The 22,094-nt window shown below is 38.2% G+C and overlaps 1 protein-coding gene across 3 annotated transcripts in view; it reads left to right on the top strand.

Annotated features, from left to right (window-relative positions):
* Positions 1-22,094, top strand: part of LOC131073252 (P-loop NTPase domain-containing protein LPA1 homolog 2) — a 237,335-nt gene that overhangs the window by 21,643 nt on the left and 193,598 nt on the right. The window contains exon 3 of one of the 3 annotated variants that reach the window (XM_058009658.2): positions 16,689-16,774. The exons of the other annotated variants lie outside the window; for them this stretch is intronic. Coding sequence (XP_057865641.1) covers positions 16,715-16,774 — 60 coding nt within the window. The 5' untranslated portion in view covers positions 16,689-16,714. The remainder of the gene's footprint in view (positions 1-16,688; positions 16,775-22,094) is intronic. 3 annotated transcript variants of the gene reach the window in all.

Here is a 22,094-nt window from a genome sequence, read left to right as displayed (position 1 = left end):
TGCTGTAATCTGTATTGGATATTATCTCTAATCTTATCTTTCTGAACTATAAGTTTAAGTAGTAGTACTACTAACCATTTCTAGTATTGCTTGCCCACTGCATAAGTGGAAGAGGCTGGCTTAGTCGCCTATTTGCTCTGTAATTCAGTTATGAAGTTCTGTCCTCCCATTGAGTAAGTGGTTGAGTGATTTTATGTTTGTAATGGTCCTCCTGCTGAATAAGCGGTCGAGTTGAGCTTTGATGTGATTCAGTCCTCTCGCTGAAACATTGCGGTTGAGTGATTTATGTCTTGGTGAGTTGTTCACTTGGCTGGTTTACCGTCAAGTTTCTTGTTTACCTGCTGGATAAGCGGAAGGGGCTGGCTTGCCGCCCATTATTGTATTCAACTGTCAGTTGGTTTATGGTGCTAACGATCCCCGGAACACCGTATGGTCTCACCCTCCCAGATTGGGCTCTTGGTGATCAGAAAGTGGAAGGGTTACTTTCAGCAGTATTGAGATTATATTTTCTAACCTTAACGGGTTATGGTGTTTGTTTGTAATCCTTATTGCATTAAACCAAAAAAAAAATTATTGCTCTCACCCTCCCAGATTGGGCTCTTGGTGATCAGAAAGTGGAAGGGTTACTTTCAGCAGTGTTGATATTATATTTTCTAACCTTAACGGGTTATGGTGTTTGTTTGTAATCCTTATTGCATTAAACCAAAAAAAAAATTATTCGGGATATTACAGTCCGATCTCTCTCTTGCTCAGTCAGTGACCCTCTGAAAGTCAGATCTATGATGAGATGCCCTTTTTCTTAGCGAGATAAACATTTCTAAGGGTAAGTGTTAAATGTTTGAGAAAATTAAATTGATTGAGTAAGCAAGGCTAACATCTTTTGTGCTCAGTCAATCCCCCCAAAGCCAGACCTTTCTTAGTCAGTGCCTTGTCAAATTCATGACCTCACAAGGTGACTATCAATGCTAGGTAAGATCTCCGCCCAAGGATAGAAGAAGATGTTTAAGTTAATGATCAAGATAATGATGAAGGGAGGATCAATTCAAGGCATAAGTGTGAAAAGAAGATAAAAGAAGATCATCAACAAGTTTGAAGGCACAATCAATGCTCCCCAAGAGCCCGATCCACCTCAGTCAGTGCCTCCCAGGAAGTTCGAACTTTCTCAATTGACGACCCCCAAAAAGTACGAAACTTTTCCAATCAGCGGGGTAGCAAACATGCGATCTTTCTTTTGTCTTAGTCAGTGCCCTAGCAAAAGTCCGATCCATCCCAATCAGTGCTCAAGTAAAAGTCAAACTTTTTTATGCTTATCCAAAATCAGCGATGAGGTATGGTAGAGCGCTTGTGATCAAGAAGGCCCTGCTAGGAAGTAAATAAACGTTTTAATTCAAATTTGAAAGGGTGAAGTAAGTTGTCTTTTGTCTAGAAATTCTCAATTGCAAAAGATTGAATAAAAGATCAAGTCGGCCTAATACAATCACGAGGCACACCCTTACATCTCTATAAAGGTTGTATTGATCATTCCATTTGATCAATGCACTATTTAATGCTTCATGCACAATGATTTTGATCAAGAGAAGACGAATTCCTTTAAGACTCAGCCAATCCTCCATTTGCCAAGCAAATTGTCATTTAAGGACAGGGACTTTGTTATTGCAAGCAAGGCGAATTCAACTTCAGCAGTCAGTGAGTTCCTTATTGCAAATCAGTGAATTCTTCAAGAACAGTGTAGTCATTATCAATAATCAGCGAAGAAATCAGCAATTGACATCACTATCACAGCGAAAGCTCATTGACACAAGGGCAATTTTGCGAAATTGAAGATCAATTTTAAGCTACCGGGCTGTTTAGAATTTGTTTGCAGGTCCGAATCAGGTCATATTGAATCATTTTTATTGAAATCAGACCTTAGTATGATGCTGGTACAGCTTCAGGTTCATTATTTTAAAGAGGTTTCAGTCATGGGATGCTTCTTTTTATCACATTTTTGATCATCTAGCATGTTTAAATGCACAATTCATTACGATTAGACGATTATTTTCAGATTTTAACCAGTCTAGGGTTTATATTTACACCTAGGGTTTTAGTAATTAATCAAGAGTTCAATGATTCTATAAGCTTTTTATCACATTTTTGATCATCTAGCATGTAAATGCACAATTCATTATGATTAGAGGATTATTTTCAGATTTTAACCAGTCTAGGGTTTATATTTACACCTAGGGTTTTAGTAATTAATCAAGATTTCAATGATTCTATAAGCTTTTTAGGAGGAATTGCTAAAGTAGATGCATTTTTAGATATTGTACACATTAAAGTTATATCAAAACCCTAACTTAGATGCGTCTTTCAGGTAGAGCATGGCAGCCCCAAAGGCAGGAACAGTCTCAAGGCAAACTCTTGTCAAGGAGGATTGAAGAGGAGTGATGCATGAATCGAAGATCACATCATTTTGGAGCAATGTAGAAGACATCAATCTCGGCCAAATTGACATGAAGAAGTTCCAGGGCCCCTTATACACAAGCAAGCCATCCAAATTCTCAAAGAAGATGGTTGAGAGTAAGATAGTGAATGCAGCAGGTTTTCTCCCAGCCATCCAATGCAATGAATTGATAGTCGAGTGTGCTAGACACTATGATGCCAGCACCAGAACAATAGTGGCACCTGATGGTAGAGTACTTGTTTACCTATTTGAGACAACCATGGACAAAGCCTTTCACATCTAGGATCACAAAGGCATGATCTACAAGAGCAAAGGAGTGCAAGTAGTCTACGATGATGATCCCGACAAATGCCTGTGCATAATCAACTAGTATTGGGTATTGAAGACCGGACTCGACTTATCAAAGGTATCTAGGAGGCTGCACATAATTGATTTGATCACTCTACTCAACCAAGTTACGGGAAGTCCTCAAGCATATCAGTTTGAGAAGTAGATGTTTTGTTTCATGGAAACAATGTCAATTGGAAAAGAAAAGATCAATTGGGAAAGAATCATAAGCACTAACCTTGACATACAGTTGAAGAGGCTTCAACACACTAAGACATTTTACATGAGTTCATATCTCATAGACTCACTAGCCAGAGCTCATGAATATGTAGGATTAATGTATAGAGGTCTAGTTTGAATGGGAGTTGGAGAGATGAGATCATGTGAATCCTATACCTAGTTACACTACCTTGGCAAAGCACATTATTGGAGGGTGAATGATGCTTTCACTATGCACTTGACAAGAACATTGCTAGGCGGCATACATCAAAGACTATCCCTACAAGCAAAAGAGTTAGTAAATAAATTTGGTGCTTGGTATATACAATTTCCCAAGTTCACCTACATAAGAATTCAAGGATGCTCTTGTCCGCCCTACATGCTACCATGCTATCCTATCAACAAGATAATATTGCTTGAGTTAGTGAGACAATTGACCACATATGATAAAGTGCAAAAGAATAGATATAAAATAGGGATTGCTTTTTCCATCCTAGTTGGCCAATCATTAGAAGTATGCCCATCGCTATATGTAGTGGAGAAATCAGAAGAACAGTTGAGATCCCACTTCCTTATCCCATACTTCTCTAGAGATTTTTTTTTATCCTTATGACAACATGAGAAGAGATAACGAAAGAAGACAAACACAAGCTACAGTTGGAAGACTATTGGATGAATACCCAAGATGATCTAGACATAGGAAGAAAGATGTGCTCAAGGCTACCAATTGACATCATCAAGATGTGCAAACTTTTAGACATTCCGGATCAAGCACAAGATAGTGGAAAATGCCTCCATCTGATGTATGAGCAAGAGAAAGACAAGAAGGTCGAGGTCAATTGGATTGATGTAGAGATCACTGATTTGAAAGACTTGATGAAGCCAATCTTAGCATACACACGACAATGGGTAAACATCCAAATTCAGAAATTGAAGAGCCAGAATGCACAACTGACATTGGAATTGATGGGAGAGACAGATTCATCCCATGAAGATACAAAAAGCATGAGCGTGAGTGGAAGTACATGCAATCATTACAAAGAAGAAGACCAGAGATGGTCGGCCAAGGATTACAATAGATCCCCCAATACCGTACTACCTTCCTTGGCGGTACACAATATATTTAAAGAACTTGACAGTTGCCGAGAGGTACACAACCGTCAACCAACCGACACATAACTACCAAGAGTGACAACCACTTAATACAATTAATTAATACAATGTCAGGTGAGCAAAATTATCAAACATAACCATATGCAGTTTATGCCAACTACATTATCCCCCCCAAAGAAAAAGTCGTCTTCCAGACGACAAGTTAACATTAAGTAATATCTGGAAAGACTAGTGAGACTAATGGCAAGAGTGTAGGCAATGACTTGTACTGGAAAACCCCAACATGTAGTGTACCCGTCAAATCAAAAGGGGGTTTGGGGGCAATGCCTTGAACGGGGTCAAGGGGCAGCGCCCCTTGTGGGGGTTTGGGGACAACGGGATCAAGGGGCAGTGCCCCTCGGAGGGTCCTGCACCAGGTTTCCTCCCCACCAAATTACAACCTTCAAAACCCCACGAAACTCCATGGCGCACATGATTTTTTTGTGATTTTTTAAGACGCCAAAAACAATGCTGATGAAGCCAAAAAAGAGCTTTAACCAACGTCTGCAACATGTCGTGAAGAAACCACTTTGTTGTACGAAATGATGGCATTGAGAGGATTGTACCATATATGACACGATGAGAACTCCACACGCAGGCTGAGGTTGATGATGTACGACTGATTGGTGTTCCCGTACAGGATGCAACCACTGTCGTACAATGTGATAGAAATGCTTTGGTCGTACAGTGTCAACAATAGGCTTTGTTCGTACGAGATGAAGTATCCTTCGTATGGTGTGGGCAATATGATCTGTTTGTACGTGACGGAATTGATGTACAACAATAACTCCTTGGAACTTCGAAATGTGCATTGGTAGTAGGGAATGATGCACTAGGTGTCGTACGAAAGGAATGCACCTGTGATACCGTACGAGATGAATGAACTTGCCATGTCGTACAGAATAAGCTGAAAGCCGTACAATACAAAGCAATGACCGTCGTGAAGTCTGTACGATTATTCCACAATTATGTCGTACAGTTGGACGTACGGTTCTGAGGTGATGTATGTGGCAAGGAGAAGGTGGCCGTATGATGGTGATTCCTTCATGGGGGTTTGATGTCTATACGGTGGTGATTCCCTCATGGCGGTTTGATGTCCGTATGGTGGTGATTCCCTCATGGCGGTTTGATGTTCGTACGGTGATTCCCTCTTGGCAGTTTGACGTCCGTATGGTGGTAATTTCCTCCCGACAGTTTGATGTGATGTCGGCTTGGTCTTTACTTGCCTTCGTGTCTCCTTTCGTATGGACTCCTTCATATGGGTTGAGCTTTATTCCCTTCGTCCAACCCCGGACCCTGCTAATGTACGGTTTGTCTATGTGACTTTTTTGAATTTCACCTCTGTACGGATTTGTGGTACGAAACTCTTCTGACCCCAAGTCTTTACTCCTTGTTTGGGTAGTATTCCACAGGGCATATGGATCCTTTTGAGGTAAATGGTGTGCTTCCAAATTCTGTACGGATTTGTTGTACGGATGATGTGCTTTCATCTTGTACAACCTTCTTTCATACAACCCCCTTATAGCATACAGATGATGTGCTTCATTATTCCTGCAACTTTTTTTTCTCCTCATACGGCCTTACCCCATACAATTCCTTCGAGCCTATTGGACTTTGCACTTCCTCCATTTAACCAATCTGTAGCATGTTACAGTCGGGGTGGAAGACTTCATAATCCACCATTTGCCAGTGAAATAATCCATTAAGAGAACTCGTCTCATCCTCAAAGCAATCTTCTAGTTTGAGCACTGCTTCATTGTTGGGTTTCATGCCTTTCCTCCCTCCGTCCATACCTAACTCTCCACCCTTAGAGTCTGAGGGTGCCAGTTCTTCACTCACCGCCTAGTTCCTCAAGTCAATGATGTGCTTCCTCCCATCACTCTCGATTGAGAGTGTGTTTCGCTTCTAGTTATGATTCGCCTTGGCAGTAACCAACCATCCCCTCCCGAGGAGTGCATCGTACACCACCTTTTGTAACCGGATGAGTACAAAGTCCAAGAAATTTTTTTGAGTCCCAATCATTAGTTTTTGTGCCATCAATGTTCCCAATGGCTGGATGCTGGGTTGGTCGGCACCTACCAAGTGGAAGTTTGGTGGCCAAAGATTCAGCTTCCCCAAACATTTCCACGTGTCTTTTGGTAGTACGTTTACTCCCGAGCCTCCATCAACAATGGTGTTTGTCAACTTCTTCCCCATTATTTTCATCTCGACGATCGTCGGCTTCCTCCTGATGCTCATCGTCAGCAACATTGGATCACTGGACTCATTCCCTTCGGGTGATGGTTTTCCCGTTAGTTCCTCCTCGTGTGGCTTACATTGTTTCTGGATGACTATGTCTTCACCGACTGTATTGGCAATTGCCATTCTCAGTTGCGGCATAGTTTGAAGAAGGTTTGCCACCTTGATGGGTACGGTTGTTTGTAGCACTTGCTGGACTATATTCTTCTCTGACTCCCGCAATGACATACTTGCAGTTCCATTGGAAGTTACTCGTTCCTTCACCAACACTTGTTCTACTTCCTCTTGTTCCTTTTCCGTACCAGAGTTTGAATACATCGCCTTCTTTGTTTGTGCTCTTGTGATTGCTAAAACTACGTCCTCTTGTTCCTCCACGTCCAGCATATTAACCCCCTCTTGATTCGGGCAGTTGGTGTCTTCATGGTCACCCGGTCCACACCATTTGTACAATAATTGTATGTTGTCTTTCTTGTTATGGCAGTCTCTCGATAAGTGTCCCCATTCACTACATTGTCGGCATTGTATGATAGGACGTCCTCTGGAGTCGTACTGTATTTGGTTTCACCCTCGTTGATTTCCATAACCACTTGGCGATACATTTTGTGATTTCAATGGGCTGGACTCTCCCTGTGTGAAGAGTACTTGTGTACTTCTTATCTTCAAATTGTACGAACACTCCTCGATTGAATGCCCCAACACTTGGCAAATTTCACAAAACATAAAGAAGGATCATCACACAAAAAGCATAAATCAAATTCAGGCCATCCTTCTACTAGTACTTCTTCCATACATGATGTAGAGATGAATTAAGCAATTGATAAGGAGAGTTAACCACCTAGAGGAAGTATAGATCATGGAGTCTACAATCCAAAATAGTAGAGGTGAGAAGATAGGCAAAGGGAAACAACCCCAAGTCCAAGATAATTCAGTTCCACATGAGCAAGCTAATAGCAAAGAAGGTGAAGATGTATATGTGGATATAGAGAATGAAGATGAAGAAGTATCCTGTCCACCCTGAGGAGATCAACAACTCAAAGACGTGCAAGTAGGAGAAGAAAAATTTGCCATCCTAGCATGGCTTAAGGAGAGACTAGCAATGGAAGTCATATTGATAGAAGAAAAGCCTGTAGATGATTTAGACAGTTTCCTAAACATAGCTTAAGGGACAACTGTGTAATGGTGAAAATTAAGGTTTCATCATTAAGGTAACAAAACCACTAAGTTTGCTTAAAAGACCATCACATTGAAAGAGGGAGGGACCTAATAGATCTAGGCTTGATCCCTCTATGGAAAAAGCTCTAAAATTCTGAGTAGGTTCCACCTAGCTTAGGGTTTTATTCTCTCTTTCTAAGTTGAATTGTGAAAATGCTGAAATTAGGGTAAATGGGTGAATCTTGAAGAGATCAAGCATTAGCAATAAGCTATAATTGTTGTATGGAGACACCAACCTGGATCTGAGCAGAAGAAGATGATTTGGATCTGTTCCTAGAAGTTCAACTTGATTTTTTAGGACCGTGCTGCTGGTCACCCTGGTCCTTTGAATTTCTCGCCGTCAAAAGGTGACCCTATTTGTCTTTGCAAATCCTTGTCGATCCTCCCAAACGTAGCTCTGTATTTGTTTCCTGCACATAGAAAGAAGGGGAAGTTGTTGGGATTAGGGTTTTGCTTAAGTCAAACCTCAGTTTAGGAATTAACCTTGAATGAAATATTGCAAATACTGAAATAAATACTAGAAAGATATACCTTAGATCTGTAATTTCTGATGATGATGCTTTGTTCTTTGAATGTAATCACATATGTTGTATGAAATGGCATGAACATGACAAAAAAATTTAATCACACACACATGCTTGCATAGGAATGATGTAATTTTGCTCCACAATGGTTGATTGATGAATATGCAGCCTTGAAGATCTTTGAAAATGCTTGATAATGAATGCATTCTCAAATGCAAGAATACTAGAAATTGATTGCTTAAATTGGATATTTGGAATTAGGTTGATAAAATGTCTTTATATAGCGGTATCTAGTTAAATTATCAATTAGGTTGACCTCCAATGGTCTTGCAGAGCCATGGGGATAAAATCTTATAGGGGAGTTATAGCACCTACTCCATTTTAAATTGAGGCCAGATTAGGAGGGACTAGGACACTAGGTGCCATGGTCCCTCTCCAATCAGAGCCCAGACAATAGTAAAATAAGGTGGGTGTCACATGGTAGGACCCACAAAAGGCTGTTCATGGCTTCAAAGCTGGAGAATAGGCACAAAACGGACCTAGAAAGGTGACGAGGACATGACACGCTAAAGTAGGGGCACAAACAGGAGGTGTAAATTGGCTCGGTGACAATTTACGATGCTACAAGATGAAAAGAAAAAGGCTACTAAGATATCAAAGATAACAAAAGACAATATAGGATCTCAAGTGATACAAATTGCCACTCCAAGAGTACACAAGCTTGAAGGTGAGATCATAGCGGAAGATTATGACTTGGAGACTATTGATTTAGGTACTCCCACCACTGAGCAGGTGATGGAAGACTTGAATGATACAATAAAGAGTGTCCATGATATGTTGAAGTTGGAAGTAGAGAAGAATAAGAAACTAGAGAAAGACGTGAGTGCGTTGAGAAGCTACTTGCAGCAGTTCAAGGAACCGCTAAGGCAACATGATCCTTAAAGCACACCACCACCACTGCTTCCTCCATAGACACAATTGATAATTTAGAGAAGATGAGAACTTCCATAGATGGCACACTCGCAGAGTACTCGGCGAGTTGCAAAAACTCGCTGAGTTTTTGAGCTCTGCGAGTTTTTCTGACTTTAACTCGCATCAAAAACTCGTCGAGTAATCGCCGAGTTTCTTTTAAAAACTCGGCTAGACTAAAAAAACAGGCCCAAACATGTGAAAAAATTATCAAATTTTTGTTTTTTCAGGTCAGTTTCATTCTCTTCATCAGAATATACACATGGAATATAACATTTAAGTATAAGTGACTCATACTTTAAGTTATATTCCATATATACTTTCAGGATGTTTGAGAGTGGTTTCGGACCTCCAGGAGTTGTAATGCAAAATCTAGTTTTTGGAGGATTCTTCAATTTTCCAGACAGTCAAATTTCAGGATCCTTCGGCGATGCCCCTTGACCCCAACCTGGGGGCGCTGCCTCCAAACCCCCTTCAAAAAATATAGGGGGAAACTGTGTTGATGGAAATAGGGAAAATTTAACCTCGAGTCTGATTAGGCTCCATATAACAACATAATTAGCATTGAAGAAATCTTGGTATTATACATTTTAGAGTTGAAAGTTTGAAACTATGAGTATGAATGATGAAATTTCAAATATGATGAAAGTTTGAAACTAGGTTTGGCTAGAGCTGGGAAGAGGAAGTTGTATTTACTTTTGGTTTTACAAAAACTATTTACTATTTTGCTTCCAGCCATCAGCATTTCTCATGAGGATGCGATTTCGTAGACACTTTGCATTCAAATATATCTAGAATCAGCTTGTTTCTTTTGTGTTATCATTTATTGACTCATTGGATGCATATTCTCATTAAATTTTGCAAAAAAAATGCATTTTTTATTAAAATTAATCGTGTTTTTACGTTCCCGAGTTTTTCCCGAGTTTTCGCCAAGTTTTTTTCTCAGGGGCTTGGTGAGTCGAGCCGAGTCGCGAGTAGTTCAACTATGAGATCTTCAACCCATCTGATGGAGAGTTGGATAAATAAGTCTTTCAAGAAGGCAAATGCATTCATAAAGGAGCTAGTAAGGATATTTGATAAAGTCTCAGGTGTTCTTGAAAGAACTCAAATCCTTATGGCAGCCTATGATGTTTTCACTTTCACCAGAGATCACACCATAACTGAACTGCAAGCAATGAAGAATTTACCTAAGCAGACTTTGGTGAATGGAGTATTGAAAGATGGACAATTGCCTAATTGCAGCAGTGGTATAACTTGCTCTGAATGAGGAAGGTCATCTTCAAAGATATCAGCAGTGGTTGCACCCAAGTAGACAATGCAATAAACCTGATGCATGATAAGATCGTGGAGGTAGTTGAAATCATACTGGAGAAGGAAATGAATGAAGGAATTCACATAGATGCCGATTTGCTGTTTGAGAGAGTGAATGTCATATTCTTTGGGACAATCAGATCGCCTTTAGAGAAGCAGCTAGAAGACATACAATCATTCATGGTACTCGCCAACAGGACTAAAGATTTTGGTCAAGGATTGGAGAAAAACTTTGCCTTTGCCTTTGCCTTAGACGAGGTTAGCTTCATAGAAGATTAGTTGAAGAACGTGCCTGTTGCTCCAATAACCAAAATTGAATTCATGGTGTCCAAATTCATTGAATTTGCAACAAGAGAAAAGGATAAGGGAAAAAAACTTCTAGATTATAGTTTGTTATGATCCCATGTGGCGTCATTTTTCTCATTGGAGTATTTATTCCTCGAAGTTTGTGCCAAATGGATGTCACGTTCCCATTGGCTGATATTAAATAATTTGCAATAAGATTAGGTTTTGTTGTAACAAACCCTAATTAGGTTTTTAGGTTGCAAGATCTTGGCCCTTGATTCTGATTTAATCTTGGCCATTCATTGTATTTGGGAGCACCATACAAGCCCTACTCATTTCATTTGTAAAGGATTGATTAGAAGAGTTTTGAAGAATTGTTGCTTTGATGTTGTCAGAAGTAATAAAGTCATTGAAGTGTTGGTGAATTATTGTGTTTTGGAGCATTTGCTTGTTTCTTCATCCTTTTATGAGAGAACTTAAAATTTAAAAAAGACAAAAAGAGATAGAATAGAATGATTGATAGTGAAGCTCTCATTGTTCATACTACTAATATTTCATCGATGGTGAAGTATCTTGCATAGTCGACTGAACTCATTTTAGCCAAGCTTAACTTCAATTACTATTCCTTCATTGATATGCTTCATCTTGATGGTACTATGTTTATAGTAGTGATTTGAAAATCATTAGCTATCCCTAGAAGATCGCACTAGCCTTGTGAAGATGTTCATTGCATGTCAAAATAAAGCTTAGTTGAGCTCACTTGAGATTGTCCATCACTCTTGCATTCTTAGTATTAGTGTAGCATTCCTAAACCTTACCTCTTTTTCACTTTTTTATCAAAGATCATTAGTAGTAGTAGGAAAGAGCTCCATTCTAACATCATTTGTAAAACAACATTCATTGTGATTAAGAAGTTTCATCTCCTAGAACAATTATGTAAGTCCCTTTGAGGAGCAGCAAAACACATCAAACCATTGAAGCTATCCAACATGTCAATACCTAACATTGTAAACCTTGGAGTCGTCTCAAGTGATCACATGGTTCAACATTTGAAAGTCTTTGTTCAAGAGAGGATAGAGTATTCAATACTTTATTCTATGTTCGATCGTGCATGAAACTCACATCAACAATTAACTCTTTTGAAACTATCACTTTCCTTGATCACCTTTTACTTTTACATCTCATGTTTGGGAATCTTTCTCTTTGTGATGCATATCCATCCTCAACTCCGGAATCTTGAATTAATTCCTTGATACTCTTTGACCTTGAAATTCCTTGCTTTGGACTTGGATTCCATGGTGTAGCTCTTGATTTGACATCATCCCCTTGAAGTGTAAACCTTGCGTTGATGTTATCTTGTGATTCTCCTTGATGTAAATCAATCCTTCATGTTGTAATCACTTCTTCATCATCTTGAAAACCTTGATGTTGTCTTGTACCATCCTTGTTGTTTTTAACGTTGATCTTGGATTTCCAAGGGATTTGGAAATCCAATATTGTTGTGGAATCCCTTCTACATAGTAATGTTCTTCTTTGTCTTGGACCTTGATTCGTTTCATGTTGTTGAGCCATGATCTTTTCACTTGTTGAAGCTATCCTTCTTGTTTTGAAAGCCTTTTTCATGGTCCAGTCCTTCATCCTTGATTTGCCTCCTTGTGGATGTCCTTTGAAGTTCTTGAGCTTATCCCTGCAAATGTTGTCCTCTTGATTTGGTGGAGTCCTCCTTTCAAGTTGTGAAGTTCATTCCTTTTGATGATGCCAAGTTGTAGAGCTCCTCATTGCTCACCATCATCTTTCAATCTCATCCTGAAAAAGAACAAATATTAATGAATCCTGGTTGTGAATGTAATATCCACTGCGGTAGTATGACTGAAAAATACAAGGGATATTTACAAATGCTTGTCTAATCAATCTGCTGTTATCAAGTTTAGGTCTTGCTGATAGATAGTTTCAGAATTTCAGTTTGATAGGAAATCCTTCCAACACATGTTTTGACTGACTTTGACTTCTAGCAAGGGCTAGGATTGATTGAATAGTTACCAAGAATGCATAAACAGCTCCCTAGAGATGCATCACATAAAAAAATAACCCTTAATCATGAGCAATCAGCTAACTAACATTTTGTCAAACAGTTGTCCAACATCCTCAGAAAAAATTGTGTTTAGGATGCAGTCAATACTTCTTCAATCTTTATTCATATGATAACCAAATGAGTCATTACAATGACAGGGATATGATCCTACACATTAACTGATTTCTATTGACCATTTTCAGACTTCTGAAGACCAATATCAGCCATGGACTCAAGTATAAAAACTGAAATTACAATGGATTATTAATTGCAAGTGAACCTGGATTACAACGCCTTGAAGAAGCATGCAATACTGATGTCAAAGAGGCCTCCAATGTGATAGATCAATCTCCTTCACGGATCGCCCCTACTGGTGCACTGAAGTCTGATATACTGATGATTGGCTGGCTGCAAGTCCTTATTTTTCTTCTAAATTAATCACCCTTCCTTGGCAAGTGTGGCGCTGTCCTACAAACTGAGATTCGATGCTATTTAGAAGACTTGTGAGTAAAATCAAAGGGGAGGCTGCCTGCCACGATTTTCAGTCTGAGTCTGATAGAGCTTTGAATACTCTACAAAATCAACCCCAAATTGTCTACAAATGAATTGCCTCACTCCACAAAAGATATCGCTGTCTTCACATCCATGAAATGATGCATTACCAATGGACTATGAGAAAAATCGTGATGGAAGATGGTCTGATGCCTCTTCAGATCTGATCACCTGCAAATCACACAACACTCCTCCAAATACTTCAAGGAAATTCGCCTAGCTTCACCAATTGTGTAGACCCAAGTACCACCATTTATTCACCCCAAAGCTTTAGTTTTTAACAAGAATTGTACTCCATGAATCTGATATAAAGCCTCAATTAGCTCAATATGAAGAACTGAGTGTTCCTCACTCTCAAGGCAACCCTTTGGAGGATCTCTCACCTCCTCAGTTATGCAGATCAAAGGGAGGTTTCATTCTCTAAGACCAAATATGCGGACAGCCCTTGCCTCCACAACCATAATACAAGAGAAGATAACAAACAACTGATGCCCAACCATGAATTACCCTCTTCCATTTATTCTTTTCATAACCCATCATAAGATTCCTTCTAGAAGATTCGGGTGGGTACACTTTATTATTTCTTAAGTGACCTTTAATTATTTTTATTTTATACTTAAGTCACTTTATTAATTTAATAAAACTAAGTTATTGGTATGGATATAGATACGGATACGTGGGTACGGTATGCCGGTACAACAAATTTTTTGGAGGGGGGTTTGGGTACGTTTGGGTACATCCGTACAAAAAATATAAAAATCATAAATATATACATATATGCAACCTAAAAAGTAGAAAAAAAATTAAATTTAGAATCTCAAATATTATCAATGATTAATTTAAAGTGAAAATGATTGATAATTATGAAAGTAAACATATAATGATATTAATACAGTTCCAAACTTTTAAATTACAAAATAATTTAAATATTTGTATTTATCTTAATAATAATACAAATTAAAATTTAATATTTAACTATTTAATTTTAATTTATATTATTATTAAATTAAATACAAATATTTTAATTATTTTGTAATTTAAAAGTTTGTAAAAATATCATTATAACATATATGATATATGTTTACTTAATGATTATGAATAATTTTATTTTTGCTTTAAATTAAATTTAAATATTTAAGATTTATTATTATATAAATATAAATCATTAAATGATAAAAATCTAAATTTAAACTTAATAAACATATAAAGTAAACAAACAAATAAAAATTTGTCTAAAACTATAATCATATCGTGTAGCAAAAGATGAAATAAATTAAAAAATTGGAACTTACCTGGTCGTGATCGCTCGTTCCTTGCCATGGCTTAGCTCCCATTCGCACAACTGTTCTTGCCGCAGAAGAAAAACAGCTGCTCTCACCGCAGGTACAGGAGAAAGTGTGCTTGCGTCGTGCCTTGTTCACCCGTGTCGTGCTCAGTTTGTGCCCAAATCGTGTCCTTTCTTCTTGCTATCCGCCACAACACAGGAGAAAACAAAAAAATGTGCTTTCCAACTTTTCGTTTTATCCTTTTATGGTTTACACGACTCATTTTCATTCCGAAAATTGGGAAAAAAACTACGAAACTCGGGGACGCGTCCCCTACTTGAAAACCCCTGTCCCAGTCTTGGGGACGTTTAGGGGATTTGGGGACGGCCAGGGGACGTCCCCCCCCGGTCCCCAAATTGTCAGAATTTTGAGGGGACGTCCCCGAAACAGGGGGACGGCTTCCCTAGCTGTGGGGGACGTCCGTACGCCCCAGGGACGGCTGGGGACGGATTGGGGACGTCCCAGCCGTCCCGAGGACGGCTAGACGTCCCCCACATCTAGGGCTAGGGAAAAATATTAAAAAAATAAAAAAGTCGTATTTTCAATTTTTTTTAAATTTTTCTAACATGGGCCCTCTATCAATTCAAATTTTTCAAAATAGTTATAAAAAATTATTGAAAATACGACTATCTATATTTTTCTAACATGGGCCATCTATATTGAAAAAAAATTAAAAAATGACTATCAATTATTTTAGTATTGAATTCTATCAAAAATTAAAAGGCAACATTAAATTTATTAATTCATATCAAATATTTATAATTTTAAATTAATTCATAGTATAAATTTTAAAATTTATAAATAGAAAATAAATTAAATAATAAATATTATACTTTGCTTTTTAGTATTTACTTAGTACTATTTTGATTTCCATATCGCAATTGACAATGAAACAATATGGCAGCAGTGTAGCCTTTGGGCATTTTGTATGTTATTTCTTTAATATCTATTATGATATGCATATTGACAATGTGAATGAATTGAAATTCTGAATTATGAGTGCATATTGAGTATTGAGTCTATTGATACTGTTGTATGTTCGAGTCTAAAATGTTTTCATAGTATCATACACATGCTATATCCACGTTTTCATATGAATATAATGTATAGATGCATGCTTTATCCATGTTTTCATATGAACATTTAGAATTTTCCTATATATTTTAAATTTTCCCTATATTTTATATAGCCGTTCCCCTCCGTCCCCAAATTTGGCAAAAAAATTTGCCGTCTCGGAAACTCGTCCCCCTGTCCCCCCGTCCCCCCGTCCCGGAAACTTGGGGTAACGTAGGAAAAAAACATTCGAAAATCATGTCCGACTTTGATTCGTAAAAAAAACGTGACAGATTCATGGTTGAAAATGCAGAAGCATTTCACAAGGAAAATGAATGAACCCTATCCGAATCCACTGAGATTCCAAAACTATTCAGAATCTGAAATGTATCGTACCTGGATACGGCATACATCTTGGACGAATCGGTAACCTAATAATAAAATATGAAGTCATCTCACGTATGTTTTTAAATGAATATAATGAGATAGTTATATAATATTAAATTAAATATTTTTCCCTTATTTCTCCAAAAATCTAACACAAACAATTCCAGGCCAAAATCGGGGACATTACAGTGAATACAAACATATTTTAATTCAAAAAACCCTTAATTGTAGTGCAAGCAAATTGTGGTACGGAAATTAGAAGCTTAAACCTGCACTTTAAACTTGTTTTGAAGAACCTGAAAAGAATTTTTATGATTATCATTACTCAATGGGAAAGTCGTGAAACATCAACAATCAACAAAGTTGCCCTACAAAACTTTATAAATTGTTCTGAAATCTGGAAATGACATTTTCAACTTTGAAATTTTGATGTCAGATTTAGAAGTGATGAAAAAATGATAGTGAAAATGTTCAGACCTGTTTGTGAATTACTTGTCTTTGCTTTGCAAATACTTCCTCCTTTTACAACAAGTCATGAGCAATTTCTGATATAGTTTGTCTTGTTCCTCCTCTTCTGTAATTCGTTCTTCTTATCTTGAATTCGTTACTCTTCTGTGTAGATTATTTGGATTGAATTGAACCTGAAATGATCACCTTTATTTATGTGTTCAAAGAAAACACTTTGTCCTTAATAGGGGTTGGCCAGGTAAGGAATTTTCTCCTTTGCTTTAATTTTCTTAAATTTCTTCCCTCTAAAACCTCTCAAATCCTTAACAATTTGTTTTCAAGTTGGTCCTAATCATATTGCTGATTCCACATGTTTTAATTTGATTTCTTTCACCTGTTTGAGAGGGTAATTTTGCTTAGGTTGGCCTTTCTTGTCAACACGTTTGGAGGGGTTTTATTATTTAATTATTTTACCTTAGGTTGGCTGGCATTTTGATGCGCCCTTGAAAGGGTATATAAGTGAGGTTGAATGGCCAATCCACAACACACAATTCTCACTCTGTCTGATTAATCTGCTCTGCTTCAACATGCAAATTTCCTGCTTTTTAGGTCTGCCCTTTAGGGCGCATTTTCATGCTAGGTAGGGACTGTCATAGGCAGGTTTATGGAGATATGCAAGAATAATGTGGGATTGCAGAGGCTCTAAGGACAAATGGAGAGGCACCTTTAAGGGGTGTAGAGGGACTGAGTTGAGTGCATTTTCATGATGCAAAGGGACAAGAAACTAGGGCGGGATTTCTATGTGCATAAGGATAAACCTAAGGTGCTGATTGATGATGCACAAGGACGCGTCTTTGAGCAGGATTTAGGCATTGACAAGGACTAATCCTTGAGTGCACCTTCATGTGGTATAGTGACTATGAGAAGGGCGGATTTGAGGGGGAGATGGACAATGCAAGAGTGCAATTTCCAGGTTGCTAAGGACAATCACAAGCGCACTTCCTTGTGAGGCAAGGGCTAAATGCTAGGTGGGATTCCTAAGTATAGAGGGATAGTGAAAAGAACATATGAGACCTTGTTAGTGTTAATGCATGATAGCCTCGGTAAGATAAATGATTGAATGAGAGATAAATGAAGTCTCTCATTCATTCAATCATCTATCCTATCGATAAACTATGATGAAAAAAAACTTCAAGCTATTGTTCCTTCATTTGATGATCATTCTTCAATTTGTATATGTTCAATCATACTTGTAAAGTTCGATCAATGCTTAACTATCGATAATCATCGATTGTAAATCTCATAGCACAAAATACCGATTCGTATTGGTTTACATTATAACGTATGCACTCTGATTAATATCAGTTATCATATTAACTGTGAACATCGATTATTATCGGGCTTAACCGATGCATACCGATTAATATCGGTTGATATATTAAACGGTGAACATTGATGGTTATCGGGCTTAACTAATACATACCGATTAATATCGGTTGTCTTGCATATGATAGACACGTCGATTGAGTATCGGGTGGTTTGTTAAATATACACCGATTGGTAAATGCTACGATAAGTCAAAGGGTGCGATCAAGTAATGTCTTGATCGATCATGTTTAATAGACATGACCGGTCAAGGCATTGCTTGATCCTCCCTGCTCACATATATATATCAATCGGCATTTGTGAGAAGGACATCGAAATCAATAAATGCTCCTCTCACCTGCAATATACAAGAATATAATCAGATTTATCATATTGAAGATATAATACATAGTTAAAGGAAAAGATAACCTTGAATATAACTTGCATCTTGAATTGAGAATTGAATAACATTTACATGGTATTGTTGTGACGTTTTCACACATCGCCCCATTGCAAATGGGGACCCATGTTTTTTGCTTTTTAGGGTTTGTTTTTTTGGTCTTTTAGGGTTTTGTGAGCTAGCCTTTGCATTTTGAGTGTGGCCCAGGTGATCACATGGATAAGCAAGTCCGGCTTGAGTGATGTCTTGATCCTGAAATTTGGCTAAGTCTGGAATGTCCTAATCCTGAAATTTGGCTAAGTCTGGAATGTCCTGATCCTGAATTTGACTAAGTCTGGAAACTGAAAGACCTCAAAAAACTAGATTTTGCAATATAACTCCTGGAGGTCTGAAACCACTCTCAAACATCCTGAAAGTATATATGGAATATAACTTAAAGTATAAGAAAGAAATGTTATATTCCATAAAAGTTATCCTGATAGAGAGTTCGAAAAGTCAAATTTCGCTCCTGTCCTTCACTGAGGATCCAGAGCGAATTTCGCTCCTGTCCCTCCCAGGAGGACCAAGGCAAAGCGCTCCTGTCCCTCACCAAGGGACCAGGGCGATAATACTTATTTGAGCCATTCCTGACCTTGTTTGGACGAATTGAGACATCAAAGGCATGGTGAAGGGCAAAATGAGCATGATGGAGCATCCAGACTTGATCAAAAGCAATGAAATGATGAAGTTTTTGCCTAGAAGGTCAAAAATCGCTCCTATCCCTCACTGAAGGATCGGAGCTTGAAATCCAAAATTGCCTTGCCCTTGAAAGATTTGAACGATTTCGTGAATTGAGAAGATCAAAAGAGATACATTTTATCAGTTGAATATAACTTGAAAGCGCAATCATGAGGAAAATTGACCCTAGAAACAAAATCGCTCCTGTCCCTCTGCCAGGGACCAAGGCGAATTTAAGTGATAGCTCCCGTCCCTCTCTCAGGGACCAGAGCGATTTTCCCTATAAGACAAGTTTTGGGCGAAGATCGAGTAAGTGTTAAGTTTGAGGCAAGCAAAGGAGGCGTAACGAGTCTATTGAAGATAAATTTTGAAGTTAGCAAAGTGTGATGGAGCCTACAATTGCAAATTCGCTCCTGTCCCTCAGCCAGGGACCAGGGCGAAATGTTAGTTAATTTGCCTTTCTTCAAAGTTTAAGATCACTCCAAGTCAAGAAGTAAGGTGGCAAGGACGTTTGGAGGTGTCTCGACGAAGAACAAAGTTACAAAGACCGCCAAAGTTGAACAATTTGCACCAAATGCCCAAATTCGCTCCTGTCCCTCAGTCAGGGACCAGAGCGAAATTTCTATGAAGGCTTGGGTTTTGAAGGTTTATCAAGTTTCAAGTGTCCAAGAGGGATCAAAGGACCTCATTCTACATGGTGAAAGCGATTGCAAGTTGATACAAACAAGGTTGAGCCCAAGATGCCCAAATTCGCTCCTGTCCCTCAGTCAGGGACCAGGGCGATATTTACCATATTGGCCAGTTCATCCAAAAATCACACTAAGTCAAGGTTGTGCGAGGTTACAAAGTATCAAAGGTATCTTAAGAAGATGATATGCGAGAAAATCAAACGTCAAAAGATGATCAAATTCAACCAAGGAGACAAAATCGCTCTTGTCCTTCAGGCAAGGACCAGGGCGATTTTCACAAGATTATTCATTTTCCTTCAAAATCATGACAAAGCCAGGTTACACAAGGTCGAAGATATCATTTGGGAGGCAATGAACAAGAAGCAAAGGTTGAAAGATAGCAAATGTTGGCTAGAGCATAAAATTCGCTCCTGTCCCTCACCAAGGGACCAGGGCGAAAACCATTTAAACATCGAATATGCCTTGTTAACGACAAGTAGAACATGCATGAAGCGAAGGGATAACGTCATTGCTTGCCATATAATGAAGATTGGTGATTGAAGGAGCAAGATCAAGGAGAAAACACCAAGATCGCTCCTGTCCCTCACCAAGGGACCAGGGCGATATCAACCTCAGGAGGCACTCATCCACAAAATCAAATCAATCAAGCTTGAGGTTCTTAGCGAAAATGCCAGTTTCAACGTAAAGATGGAGATGATGGTTTCAAACGTCAAAGGCACAAGAATCAAGATCAAAATGGTAATTCGCTCCTGTCCCTCAGTCAGGGACTAGGGCGATAATGGTTTGTGTCTTTACCTTTTCTAAATTCGGCGCTAACAAACATTTTTTGAATTTATTTTAAATGCTAAAAATCGATAAGTTTGAAAATTCAATTAAGTAGCATTTAAAAATTGCGCTAAAACATTAATTAATTAATTTTTTGCCTTTTAAAAATCGAGTTTATTAATAAAAAAAAAACGATGGCATTTAATTAATTAATTATTATTTTAAATAATAAAATGGGCCGCTTGGGTTTTAATTTTCAATTATTTATAAAAGTCGGCCTTTGTTTTTTTATTTAAAATTGGTTTTTAATTGCCTCATTTTGTAAAAGTCGGCCTAGAGGTAAATGAGAGGTGAGTGCTTATAAAGGGAGGGTGAAAATTTCATTTTCAAATCATTATTCAATCATCTCTTACATGCGATTTGGAGAAAGCAAAGGTGGTGCGAAACATCTTCAAAGGGGAGTGCGAGCTTGAAGTTAGAGTTAAGGCGAACTTGCCAAAAATATTGAAGATCACATCAAAGACCCCAAGGGTGACGAAGTTGATAGGAAGGACGTTCGCTTGAAGATCACGTGGAAAAGGCTTCAAACATTAATTTTGCCTAGGCAAATTCCTTGTTTTGCATTCTCGAGTTAGCTCTCAAGTGAGGTATGGCGATATGGATTTATTGTTTTGATTTTGATTGTTGATCGTCATAGCCTTCAAGTTTTGAATTTTGAATTTTGAATTGTAATAGCTCAATCGTTTTTTAGGAAATAATAACTCAAGGATTTATTATGAAGTTTCCTAAAAATTAATCTAATCTATGTTATATATTGCAAAATCATGTTTCTAATTTTGAAATGTTGTGTAGGCATCAAATGGAGATTTCATCAAGGAAAATCAAGCCGGATCTAGGACGGTCTGCTCCGGGACGATCAAGCAAGGACAAGGGCGACCTTCTCCAATCCAGTATTACAAGGCGAGGTACATCATCATCCTGCAAATCAAGGACAGAAGGAGTTAGAACAAGAGCTAATTAAAGATAGCTTCTCAACGACATCAAATTGAATATCTACCAAGCTACAAGTGTCAGATGAGGTGGCATCCCAGTCATCACTCCTCCAGTCAGTGTGGTCCACCTCAGCATGTCCAGATTCAATGTACCTAACTCATGGAAGGTGGCACAAACTCTGATGTACCTACCCCGGCTATCCATTGGTCGATTTTTCTAGAGAGGACATGTGTCCAAGCAATACAATTTTATCATTGGTCAAGCATTAAATGTTATGTAATGGTTGTAACAAACCCTAATTAGGGTTTTCATTGTTGGATCTTGGCCATTGATCTCGAATTGATCTAAGCCATCGAATTGTATTGAGGGCACTATATAAGCCCTGACATTTCATTTGTAAAGGGATAATTAGAAAGAGTTAGAATATAGTTAGAAGCAGTTAGAAGTATTAGAATAGCAATTAGAGTAGAGTAGAGAGAGAAGGCAAAGATTGTTGCCAAGATGTTGTTGTAAAAGACTTGTAACTTTATTGAAGAAATGGTGAAATTTATGGGTCGATTCGACAATTTGCATGGTCTTTATACTTCTCATATTTGATTTCATGTTATTAGATGAGTGGAAGAAATATGCTTGATTGATGGTGAAATTCG

This window comes from Cryptomeria japonica, chromosome 2 (genome assembly GCF_030272615.1).
Source record: "Cryptomeria japonica chromosome 2, Sugi_1.0, whole genome shotgun sequence".
NCBI classification, from domain to species: domain Eukaryota; kingdom Viridiplantae; phylum Streptophyta; class Pinopsida; order Cupressales; family Cupressaceae; genus Cryptomeria; species Cryptomeria japonica.
Note: the sequence above shows the minus strand (reverse complement) of the source record. Positions and strands in the feature narration are given on the sequence as shown.